General features: G+C 37.0%; 1 protein-coding gene across 3 annotated transcripts in view; it reads right to left on the reverse strand.

Annotated features, from left to right (window-relative positions):
- Positions 1 to 13,259, reverse strand: part of MMP16 (matrix metallopeptidase 16) — a 262,119-nt gene that overhangs the window by 75,778 nt on the left and 173,082 nt on the right. For all 3 annotated transcript variants that reach the window (XM_028518854.2, XM_036031099.1, XM_036031100.1), the window contains exon 4: positions 12,800 to 13,104. In XM_028518854.2, the coding sequence (XP_028374655.1) occupies positions 12,800 to 13,104 (305 nt within the window). The remainder of the gene's footprint in view (positions 1 to 12,799; positions 13,105 to 13,259) is intronic.

Genomic DNA, 13,259 nt, shown 5'->3' on the forward strand with positions numbered 1-13,259 from the left:
AAGTAAACTCAATGAAAAGACGTTTATTCCAGGAAGAAAGTAAGCCCTGTTTAAAAAAAAAAAAACAAACTAACAAGAAACCTCTATCATTGTTTTGAAAACCAAATTACTTTGAGAGAGAGCTCCCAGGTTTCGGTAAAACATGGTAAGGCAAGAACTATCTAATAGTATTTTCCAAATTTGAAGTCTCAATAAGAACTCTGGTTTTCAGGATGGGTTAAGGGCCCTGACCACCCAATCCTCCCAAGTCCTTTTCTCATCTTCAACAAGCACAGGATAGATTGATCTAGACAGTATTCTCACTGATGGTCACATGCCTAGACCTCTTGGTAACTGTCCTCTTGGTAAGTACAAACTTTGCAGGCATCTGAGAAACAGTATGTAGCAGCTGCAAATGCCAAATGAACAGCAAAGATGCTGAGGTGGTGGCTGCATGGCTAAGTCTGATTGGTTACCCGAGGGAAGGTATTTTCTGCAACAGTGCATCAACGACACCACTCTCACAGAAAAATGGCTCTCCAATCTGCCTAAATCATGTTAGTTGACTTAAACATCACATCATGAGGATATCCTATTTAAACTAGGTTCATTCAAAGTATAAGGGGACTGAGATGTAGAATTTGACCATTAATGTTTAATAATTGCATTAGTCAGGATTCTCCAGAGAAACACAACTGATGAGTTATATACAGAGATATATAAGAACTGATTTACTATAGAAATTAGCTCATAGAATTATGGAGGTTGAGAAATCCCCCAATCTGCTGTTGGTAAACTGTAGAAACAGGAGACCCAGGGGTATAATTCAGTCCTAGTCTGAAGGCCTGAGAGTCAGTGGGCAGTTAGTATCAGTGCTTTACAAAGATGAATGTCTCAGCACAAGAAGAGAGATGATGCTCCTGTCCTTTCTCTTGTGTTCTATCAGGGCCCCTAGCAGGTTGACTTAATGGCGTGGGTCAGTCTTCTTTACCCAGTCTACTGCTTCAAAGGTGAATCTCTTTCTGAGACACCCTCACAAACACAACCACAGATGTGTACCAGCTACCTGGGCTTCCCGTAACCCATGAAAGTTGACATGTAAAATTAGCCATCACATTGAGGTAACAGATTTAAGGATTTTGATGTCAAGATGGAATTTAGATAATCGTTCCCCCCCACAGTTTTTAGACAGACTGCCATCCAGACAGCAATCACTGTCTTATTATAGGCAGCAAGTGACCTTTCTGACAATAAAGCAGAGCCAAAGCAATGCACCCTTCTTGTAAATACAATAAAACTGCAACAAAGTGGTAAAATCAGTTATGGGGCCAGGTATTTTTCTTTTTTTCCTCAAATTTTTTATTGTGCTAAGAAACACATAATGTAAAATTTACCATCTTAACTTTTTAAGTGTACAGGTCAATGATGTTAGGTACATTCACATTGCTGTGCACCATCATGGTTATTTATCTACAGAATACTTTTCAAATTTATTTTTATTTTTTATTTTTTAATTATTTTATTGTTGTTCGATTACAGTTGTCTGAATTTACCCTCCATCACTAGCTCCTCACTCCAGCCATCCCCACCTCCCTCCTTTGCTTCCACCCCACCCTTGGTTTTGTCCATGTGTCCTCTATATTTGTTCTGGAAAACCTGTACCCACTTCCCCCTGTTATCCTCTCCCACATCACCTCTGGTTGCTGTCTGATTGTTCTTAATTTCAATGTCTCTATTTATATTTTGCTTGCTTGTTTATTCATGAGGTCCCACTTAAAGGTAAGATGATATGGTATCTGTTCCTTACCATCTGACTTATTTCACTGACCATAATGCTCTCCACTTCCATCCATGCTGTTGCAAAAAATAAGAGCTCCTTCTTTCTTACTGCTGTGTAGTATTCCATCATATAAATGTATCACAGTTTTTTGATCCATTCATTCACTGATGAGCATTTAGGTTGCTTCCAGCATTTGGCTATTGTAAATTGTGCTGCTATGAACATTGGGGTGCATAGGTTCTTTTGGATAGGTGTTTCAGGGTTCTTAGGGTAAAATCCCACCAGTAAAATTGCCAAGTCAAAAGGCATTTCCATTTTTAGTTTTCTGAGGAAATTCCATACTGTTTTCCACAGTGGCTGCACCAGTCTGCAATGCCACCAACAGTGCACTAGGGTTCGATCTTCTCTACATCCTCTCCAAACCTTGTCGTTTTTTGCTAAATTTATGATAGCTATTCTCACCAGTTTGAAGTGGTATGTCATAATTTTAATATGCATCTCTCTGCTGGCTAGTGATGTTGAACATCTTTTCATACATTACTGGACTCTCTGTATGTCCTCCTTGGAGAAGTGTCTGTTCATATCTCTTGCCAATTTTTTAATTGGGTTGTTTGTTTTCCTGGAGTGGAGTCCTGTTAAGTTCTTTATATATTTTGGAGATCAAACACTTGTATCATTGGCAAATGATATCATTGGTATCACTGGCAAATATGTTTTCCCATACACTTGGTTTTCTTTTCATCTTTATGTTGTTTTCTTTAGTCATGCAGAAGCTTTTTTTCCTTCATTTTATACTTCTTCTCCCTTTGTCAAATATTAATTGACCATAGAGATTTGGGGTTATTTCTGGATTCTCTGTTCTGTTCTGTTGGTCTATGTGTCTGTCCTTATGCCAGTACCAGGCTGTTTTGATTACAGTGGACTTGTAATACAGTTTGACATAAGGTATTGTGATCTCTCCTACTTTGTCCCACTTTCTTAAAATTGCTGCAGCTATTCAAGGTCATTTAAGGTTCCATATAAATTAGTGAAATGTTTGTAATATATCTATGAAATATGTCATTGGTACTTTAATAGGGATTGTGCTGAATCTATGTATTGCTTTGGGTAGTATGGTCATTTTGATGATGTTAATTCTTCCAATCCATGAGCAGGGTGCATGCTTTCATTTGTTTTTGTCTACCTTAATTTATTTCTTCAGTGTTGTTTAGTTTTCTGAGTACAGGTCTTTTACCTCCTTGGTTAGATTTATTCCTAGGTACTATTTTTTTTCTTGTTGCTTTATCAAATGGAATTTTTTTTCCTGATTTCTGAATCTGATATTTCATTGATGGGATATAAAAATCTCTTCAGGTTCTGAATATTGAATTTGTATCATCCTGTTTGGACAAATTCATTTATTAGGTTGAACTGTTTTTTGGTGGAGTCTACAGGATTTTCTATGTAACTATCACATCATCTGCAAACAATGACAGTTTGCTTCCCTCTTCCCAATTTGGATGCATTTTTTTTTTCCTTTCTAACTGCTGTGAGTAAGACTTCCAATATTATGTTGAATAGGAGTGGTGAAAGCTGACATCCTTGTCTTATTTTTGATTTAGTGTAAAAGTTCTAAATTTCTACCCATTGAGTATGATGTTCACTGTAGGTCTCTCATATATCACCTTCCTTAGGTTGATAAATATTCCCTTTATTACCACTTTGCTGAATGTTTTTTATCATAAATGGGTGTTGTGCTTTATCAAATGCTTTTTCCTCATCTATTGATATGATCATGTGTTTTTTTTCTTTCATTTTGTTTATGTGATGTATTACGTTCATTGATTTTCGAGTATTGTACCATCCTTGCATTCCTGGAATGAATGCCACTTTATCATGGTGTAAAATCTTTTTATAGGATTCCTGGATGCAGTTTGCCAATCTTTTGTTGAGGATTTTAGCATCTATGTTCATCAGTGATATCAGCCTGAAGTTTTCTTTCTTTGTTATATGTCTTTATCTGTTATTGGGATTGGATTACACTGGCTTCATAAAAAGACTTTGGGAGTTTTCTATCTTCTTGGAGTTTTTGGAATAGTCTGTGAAGGATAGGGGTTAGCTCTTCCTTAAATGTTTTGTGAAATCCTCCTGTGCAACCATCTGGTCCTGGGTTTTTGTGTGCTGGGTGTTTTCTGATTACTGCTTCAATTTCATCAGCTGTTATTGGTCTGTTCAGGCTTTCTGCTTTTCCTCATTAAGTTTTGGAAAATTACATTTTTCTAGAAATTTGTCCATTTAACCTAGGTTTTCAAATTTCTTGGCATACAGATTCTTCATACTAATTTCTTTCAGCCCTTTGTATTTCTGTGGTATCAGTTGTAATCTCTACTCTTTTATTTCTGATTGTGTTTATGTGGATCCTTTCTCTTTTTTTCTTGATGAGTCTGCTTATAGGCTTGTCAATTTTTTTATCTTTTCAAAGAACCAGTTCCTGGATTTATTGATTCTTAGAATCATGCTTTTAATTTATATGTCATATAATTCTTCTCTGATCTTGTTTACTTCCTCCCTCTACTTGTTCTGGGCTGCATTTATTGTTGTTCTTCAAGTTCTTGTAGGTGTAGGATTAGGTTCTTTATTTGAAATGTTTCTATCTTTTTTAGGTAGGCCTGTATCACTATGAACTTCACTCTCAGGACTGCCTTCTCTTTGTCCTTAAGTTATGGATTATTTTGAGTTCAGTTTCACTTGTTTCCAGAAACTTTAATTTCTCCCTTGATCTCATTCTTGACCCATTCATTGTTTAATAGCATGCTGTTCAGTCTCTGGGAGTTTGAGTTTTTTCCGTGAGGTTGGTTTCTAGTTTCAGTCTCTTGTGGTCAAAGAAACTGCTTGATAAGATTTCAATTTTCTTGAATTTGTTGAGGCTTGTTTTGTCTCCTATCATATGCTGTATCTTTGAAAATGTTCCATGTAAATTTCAAAAGAATGTGTATTTTGCTTCTATAGGAGAAAAGGATCTGTATATATCAGTTAACAAAATTTGATCTAGGACATTGTCAATGCTGCAATATCTTTGTTGATATTTCATTTGGAAGATCTATCCATTTTTGACAGTGGTGTATTAAAAGTCCCTACTACAATTGTGTTGCTGTCAAAATCTTTCCTGAAGTCCTCCAAGATTTTCCTTATGTATCTGTGTGCTCCTATGTTGGGCGCATATACATTTACAATGTTTATGTCTTCTCAATGGATTCTTCCCATGAGTATTATGAAATTACCTTCTGGTTCTCTTTTTATGTCCATTGTTTTGAAGTCTATCTTATTTGATATGAGTATTGCTACCCAGGCTTTTTTCCTGTTTGTTTGCTAGAAATATTTGTTTCCAGCCCTTCACTTTCAGTCTGCATACGTCTTTTGTTCTGAGGTGGGTCTCTTGTAGGCAGCATATGTGTGGGTCATGTTTTCTTATCCATTCATCTACCCTATGTCTTTTGATTGGAGCATTTAATCAATTTACGTTTAAGGTTTTTACTGGTAGGTACTTTTTCATTGACCATTTTTTTTGAGCCTGTGTTCCTCTCTCTCTCACTCTTTTTTTTTTCCTGTTCTTAGAGCAGACCCTTTAGCATCTCTTGCAGAGCTGGTTTGGAGGAAGTGTATTCTGTGTGGCTACTTTTGTCTAGGAAACTCTTTATTTGGCCTTCCATTCTAATTGAGAGCCTTTCTTTATAGAGTAGTCTTGGTTGTGAGCCTTTGTTTTTCATTACTTGGAATATTCCTTGCCATTACATTATGGCTTATAGTGTTTCTATTGAGATGTTAGCTAGTAGCCTTATAGGGGCACCCTTGTATGTTACTTCCTATTTCTCCCTTGCTGACTTTAATATTCTCTGTTTGTCTTGAAATTTTGTCATTTTAATTATGATGTGTCTTGAAGTGGGTCTCTCTGGGTTCATCTTGATTGGGACTCTGTTTTCTGGATTTGTGTGATTTTTTCTCTCATCAAATTAAGGGAGTTTCCATCATTACTCCTTCAAAGTGGTTTTCTATCCCTTGCTCTTCTTCTTGTATTCCTATTATACAGATATTATTACATTTCATGTTGCCCTGCATTTCCCTTACTCCCTCTTCATTCTTTCTAAGTCTTGTTTCCTTTTCTTGCTCTTTCTGTTTTTTTTTCCTACCTTGTCCTCCAGCTTGCTTACTGAATCCTCTGCTTCATCAAGCCTGCTTTTGATACCTTCTACTGTGTTCTTCAATTCAGAAATTGTATTCTTCATTTCCACTTCGCCTTTGTTGATAGTCTCTATTTTCTTTTTCATGTTGGTATAGTTTGCAGTGAGTTCATTGTAGTTTCCCTGCAGTTTTTGGTAATTCTCTGTGAGCTCATTAGCTTCTTTGTAAACATTGCTTTAAATTCAGTGTCTAATGAATGGTTGACTTGCCTGTCTTTCATTTAGCATTCTTTCTGAGGCTTCCTCCTCTCCTCTCATTTGGGGATTGTTTCTTTGACTCCCCTCTTTTGTGAGACTCTTCTTGTTAGCCTCTGCTTCTTAAATCGATCTGTTCTGACTCCCTGGGTTTGTGGTGTGAACTTCTATGGTAGAAGATCTGTGAGATTCAGCACTGTGGTCTCCTTGATCTCCTAAACTTGCTGCTCTTGCACTGTTATTTATGTTGGCTCTCTGGAGTCTTTGGGCTTTGATTGTTGTTGGATCATTCTTTGGTGGGTTCTTCCTTCCAGGTGGTTGACTGGGGATCCCTCTGACCACCATGTCTTATATGCTGTTGTTCAGGTGTGGGAAGGTTGTGCTGAAGCTAGTTGTTCTCTTTGTCCTAGGTTATAAGGCTTCTCTTTCATTATTGTTCCATTGTTTGCTCTGGGTAATTCCTCTACCTTTTAGTTGTAATTCCAGATAGGTCCTGGTGGAGGTTAGTGTGGCTTCCACTCCCTTCTTCACCTTCTGTTGTTATCTGTTAGTAGTTCCATTGCTGGTGGGTTTCCTCTTCCAACAGGTATACTGGTGTTCACAGCTCCCACCTAGTCTTTTTTTGTGATCAGTTGGAGGAAGAAGGCAAAATGGATTAAGTCAGCAGGAGTGTATTTTATGGTATTTAAAATACCAACCTGTAGAGGACAGATAAGGGATCCTTTGAATAAATATAGTGTTAACTGTGATATTTCACCCTACTAGTCACTTTTTAGACAGGGTGGAAAAAAGATAAGACTTTGTTAGGGAGGGAGAATTGTGAGTTTCATTCAGAAAACAGTGAGCTTGGGGGTGGTCAGATTATGAGATATAGTGAGAATAAATGATAGAAAATAGGTGTAGTGTGCAAGAGAATACATTTAACCACAATGGCAATAAAGTTCCAGAAGACAGTGAAATGAGCTAATATTCAGGAGGGATGCTGTGTTGTATTTACCATTGAATAAAACAACAATTACTTACAATAGTAATGGAGTAACAATCACATGACAGAATCTATGTGATCTGAATAACAAGAAGAGGAAGTACATAGCCTGTAGTAGTATGCTGTTGGAACACAAGTGAAGTGAAAGAAAGAAAATTAAAAATACTCTATGAAAGAGAAAACAAGGGAAACCAGTGAAACAATACAATTTAACAAAGTGAAGAGTAAACAGAAAGAAGAAAAATTTAAAAATACAAATAAAACAAAATTAGTAAAATAATGAAAAAACAATAATAGTACAAATTAACAATCACTTGCAAGTTCTGTGGAATAGCAAAGTAAAATTTTCTGCTTCTCAGTTGTAGGGATGACCACTTTTGTGTCTCACTCTGGTCCTTTCACAGCTCCAGGTTTTATTGTCTCACTTGTGGGGGTGGGGATAGAATGAAAAATAGAGGAAAAAAAAAAACAAAATAAAAAGAAAGAAAGGGAAAAAAGCCTCCTGCTGGCTTTCAACTGGTCAAGGGAATCTTGCTGGTCTTCCTGGCTACAGAAGGCTGAGGGGGTTGGGTTTCTCTTTTCTCCCTTCTTGTGGTTTTTCTAGGATGGGGGCCAGGTCTGAGCAGCACTCTTCACAATTGCCCATTCTTCAGCCCAGTTTCTCAGTTAGCTACAGGCCCCCAGTGCCCTTCTGTACCCGGCCTATGCCTTTAGTCCACCAGTTGTGCTGTCCTTGAGGTGTGCCAAAGAGGGGCAAGTTACACACCACCTTATCACTCTTTGCTGTCCTAGGTGCTAGGGGCTCTCAAAGTCTCTTCAGGGTAGTTTAGCTTTCTCCCTGAGTTAAATCTTCCTGGGGACTGCTGACTCCTTGAGCCCTGCTACTCTCCTCTGTGAGGATTTTTTCTGCCTTCCTCTTAGCAAGCCAGTTTTTCCCACAGGGTGGGTTTCCCACCTTGGCCTCAGTGGAGGAGGAGTGGTCTTGCCTCTAGGGCAGAGGTGGGGTTGGGTGCTGCAGCCTTGGTGGTGGTTGGATGGGGTGTACACTGCCCCCAGGGCTGTGGGCAGAAGTGCATGGTCTCCTCTGCTGGGGATAGTGGGAGCTTGGCCTTGGTCCTGGTGGCAGGAGCAGGCCTTTGGCCGAGGCTGCAGAGAGTGCAGGGGGCATGGGTGACTGCTGCAGGAGAATTCTGGTGCAATTCCCTAAACAGCCCTGAGACCTTTTTTTTTTTTTAAATTGCTCCTGTTCAAGCCTGCTGCTCCAAACAAGCACCTGGCCTCTCATACAGCCCGGCTTTGCAACCAGACTGGAGACTATCTGGGTCAGGGTTTATCATGGCTCAACTCTTCTCCCTTCTCCCAGCATCCCCCAGATTCCCAATTTCTCTGGTAATGACCCAGCTGGCATCCACAGTCTCAGCAGGTGCATGCTGCTGCTATGGGTTTGCCACTCCTTCTTAATCCCACTAGTAACTTCAAGTATCCAGGTCCATCCTGGTGCTGTTCAAACCTCCCTGTTTGGCAGGGGAGGGAATCACTGACCTGGCTATCTTCCAAGAATCCTGAATCTGGCCCAGCAGGCACTGGGTCTGGGGCTGCAGCCACCTAGATCCCCACACTAGTCCAAGGGACTTTACCGACCAAAAGCAATCTCCTTACCATCTGATTTTTCAATGTCCTCTACAGTTTTGGCCTCCAACCTTCGTCTATGCTGGGATACCATTGGCTGTTCACTCTGTTCCTCAGAAGATGGGCTAGGTGTTCTACCTGTATGCAGGGGGAAGTGGACTCTGCTCCCACCTATCTTGCTGCTATCTTTTCCCTTCTGGATATTTTTGTTACAGTTATATATATCATTTACACAGGTAACATTTTTGCTAAGAGATTATCCATTTCAAATCCCAGAACTGTAACAGATGCTTGTCTAATTATAAAGTTCTTGTGACAAGTTTGTGTTTACATTGATAGTGCCATTTAAACTTTATATGGTTGCCAATGAAACAACGATAATGACACTCAGAATCTTAATATTTTGCTAAAGTTAAATTTTCCAATTCACGTTCAGGCAATGTATACTTTTCAAAAACCATATCACAGTAACATTTTCTACTGAGAATACTATGTAGATTGTACTTACCCACTCCATAAAAAAGTTAAAAAAGAAAAAAAATCTCTTTAAAAAAGGCACTTTTAGTGGAGGTGTGTATGTGCATGTGTTTATTTAATGAAACTACTGTGTAATTTACTTAATAGCCTTTAGGTTGAATTTTCAAAAGATATCATGACTATGAGCAAATTGATGATAAGGTGTATAATAAGGAATTAAGAATTATTGGCGGCCTATGACACTGTTTATCACCTTTGAGGTAGATGGAATACAAATTGCCTTCATTACCTGAGCATATGCTATGGAGAATGACCTGGGGGTACTTATCAAGAGGCTCTTTCATTTCATTTTTTGCTAAATTACCAGGCTGCTCTCTTTTCTAGGTGCTTAAGAGCAATGAATTGAAGAGAAAGAAAATGTTTCAGGTAAGTAAAATAGGGGTTATGCAAGGACTAGATTTAAAAAATATTTATCAGCCATGGCTGGTGTGGCTCAGTGCACTGAGTGCTGGCCTGTGAACTAAATGGTTGCCAGTATGATTCTCAGCCAGGGCACATGCTTGGGTTTTGGGCCAGGTCCCTGGTAGGGGATGCACATGAAGCAAACACTCACTGATGTTTCTCTTACTCTCTTTCTCCCTTAACTTCCTTTTTCTCCAAAAATAAATAAATAAATTCTTTTTAAAAGAATTTATTCATGAAGATTTCAGAATTGTGCTTTATGTATTTGTGATACAAAGACAATCTTACAGTTAGGATCTAGGGTGGATGGACACATTAATTCTTCCCACATTCACCAGCACCCAAGAAAAGCCAGAAGTTGTTGTTCTGATCAATGATGAATCTTGTCCAGGATACTACCCTCTTGTTGGGCTGTTGCCAAAGGTTGGAATTTCAATTAAGCAGTCAATTTTTACAGTATTACATCTTGAACAGTCAGTTAACTTCTCTCTAATTCCGTGCAAATGTGAAAACACTATTATTTTGAAGTCATTTCCTTAAACTCACTCAAAAGGAAAAAATATATATCTACTTGACCAGTAAGAAACATTTTCTTCCAAATTAAACACTAAATATTAAATAATTGTTTTGTTCAGGTTTTTAGTAATGGGCCTATTTACAAAAATTATTATACTTGTACAGTAAAAGTTAAGAGGCAATGAAATATATTAATATATCATTTGAGCCAATAGTCCACTGGCTTCACTGGATACCATCAGTTATGTGTTTCAGAATCCTTTTCATCTCAGAATTCTTTCCACATGTATATTCCTTGGAAAATTCCTTACATCATACAAAACACATATGCACTCATAACACTGATCCCACCCAAATCAGTGTATTCTCATTTCCTAAATCATCTCACATGCCCTTATAGATTTTTTCTTAGAGCTTCTTATTTAAAAAAAATATTGGCTAATGCCTAAGAAAACCGCTGATAAATCATACATTTAAAGGATTTCTGCAGCTTTCTGGAGCATTTTAATATTTTAAGAGAAAATATAGGCCTTTGGCAGGCTTCATCTCCTTTATAGATGATTTAAAAAATAATTTTACATTTATGAGGTCACGAAGCCAAATTAATACAACTTCAAAGCTACAAATATAAAATAGCTGATTCATTATTGGAATGAAACAGTATTCACTGTTCAGAATTTTAAAAGAAAGTCCTTCCCTTGGAGACACATGCAATTTTGACTGTCTCAGCAAAATTCAAACGTAAGTGCCATTTTTCTATGTCATTTAAAATGCAAACATTCCTTTCATTCTTAAAATAAATTTAATAATTGAAGGTATCTGAACTAATTCATTAAAATATCTGTGGGGTTTTGATAAAAATAAAGTAAACCTATTTTATTTTAATTGATGTATGCATCAAACCAGTATGGTCCATTTCCCCTGTTGTGGACATTTCAGTATTAGCTGCTCAGTAGAGCAGGTTACACAGGCCTGAAGAGGAAAGGCTTCTACTCACAAAGTCCCAGCCCTGCAACACAAGACAAAGAGAAAACCAATGCACAGCTTGGGAGAGCCTTCCTGAGGCAGCGGTCGGTTAACGAGGGATCAAATACAGGGCTGTCTGACACTGAAAATTTTGCTTTTCATTCCATCGCAGTGAAATCTCTCAACACATTTTTCATTAGTCTCCAAACTAGTTCTTAAAAATGATACCATAACTTAATATTATAGCCAATACACTTATTGACAATTCAAAACATCATTTTGTTTAATATTAGATATTTTTGTAAAACATAGTTATTGTATTTTCTTCAAAATTTGATGTTATTTTAAGTTTAATTCAACCTAACTCATTCTATTCAATGTTTGAATACTGCATGTTCTAAAAACACATGACTATTAACATTAATCCAGCTAATTAAGCTATCTAACAAATTAACAAACCTTAATTTGATGGCTAGGTTTAATGCAGCAAGGAGAAATTAAGAGTGTTATTAGCTGATTAATTGTCTTTTACACAATGCACACTTGTGTTTTCAACAACATTGTACTATATGGTAAGAAAAAAGTATTTATCTTGAATGTAAGAGCTGGGGAGATGGTTGATTTGAAGCCTTATAATTCTAGGATCTTAACAATTCTCTGAATGCTTTATTAAACATAAAATTGAAGTATGGTTTGTTGTCTAGGAAGAAACACATGTTTCTTATTTCAAGTAACTATTATTTTAGTTATTGAGTTTTTTACTTTTACATTATTTTTGCATGTGAAAATACTTATAAGATTATAAAACTAATAGATGTGTCAACACTGATTGGCAAGAAAGTGGTTTTGATAAAAATAAAGAAGAATATAATACAAAATAATAAATTTTGTAGTTGCACTAGATTGGGAGACCAAGGTAATGGATGAGACAAAAGAAAAGGGACAAAATTTTACAAAGTAGAAAGGTATTAATAGAAGCAAAAAATAACAGAAAAGATACAGTAGCAGCTACATCATAAATGTTAATCAGGGTTAAGTTTCAAGTGAAAACACTGGAACAAAGTGTAAAGAAAAAAAAACAACAAAATTTGCTTAATGAATACCCAATGACTTAAATTCTATTAACTCTTTTAAGTGTTCCCTGACCCATGTGGCTCAGTTGGAGTATTGTCCCATAGTCAAAGGGTTGTGAGTTTATTTCCCAGGCTGGGGTCATGCCTGGGTTGCAGTTTCAATCCTTGATCCAGGTGTATACAACAGGCAATCAGTCAATGTTTCTCTCCATTCTCTCCCTTCTACTCTCTCAAAAAGCAATGAAAACATGTCCTCAGGTCAGGATAAAATATATATTTTAAGTGACATTGTACAAAAGTTAAAACTTCTCATCTTTAATCAAAGGATCACATGAAAATCATCATTATCTAATGACCCATACAAATTTTTATTCTAAAAGTTTATTAAAAGCTCATACATTGTTTCATAATTTTAAAAACAAATTTAGAATTGATACCTTAAGTTTGTGAATTAATTGGATATTCCAAAAATGAAATAAAAAAAGAGAACTATTTACTATGAGAAGAGTGATGCACTTACCATCGTGGTTTGGATTTCCTAGTGTCCATGGCTCATCGGAGTCAAAATGAGTGTCTCCTCCAATTCCTGGTCCTGGGAAGTAGGCATGTGCCAAAAACCCTCCCTCTCCATCAAAAGGTGAGCTGTCTCCATGGAAACCAGAAGCAAAAATGATGGTTATATCCACATCTCGTTTGCCATTTTCTAATTCACTGTAGGGCACTTCTTCGAATGTCAGAGGAGTCACATTCTGCCACACATCAAAGGCACGGCGAATTGCTTTACGGGTTTCAGGCTCCCCTACTTTTGGAGTTACGTTCTTTATACTGAAATTTAGAGAAAAGAATAATTGTCATGGCTTCATCACATATAATCTGACTTATTAAAGATTTTGATCTATTCAGTGAGTAAAATATTAAATAGGAAAGAAACAAATTAAATTATTATAGCTAAATTTCACTACATTGGAGTCATGTAATTT

This window comes from Phyllostomus discolor, chromosome 7 (genome assembly GCF_004126475.2).
Source record: "Phyllostomus discolor isolate MPI-MPIP mPhyDis1 chromosome 7, mPhyDis1.pri.v3, whole genome shotgun sequence".
In the NCBI taxonomy this organism is placed as follows: Eukaryota; Metazoa; Chordata; class Mammalia; order Chiroptera; family Phyllostomidae; genus Phyllostomus; species Phyllostomus discolor.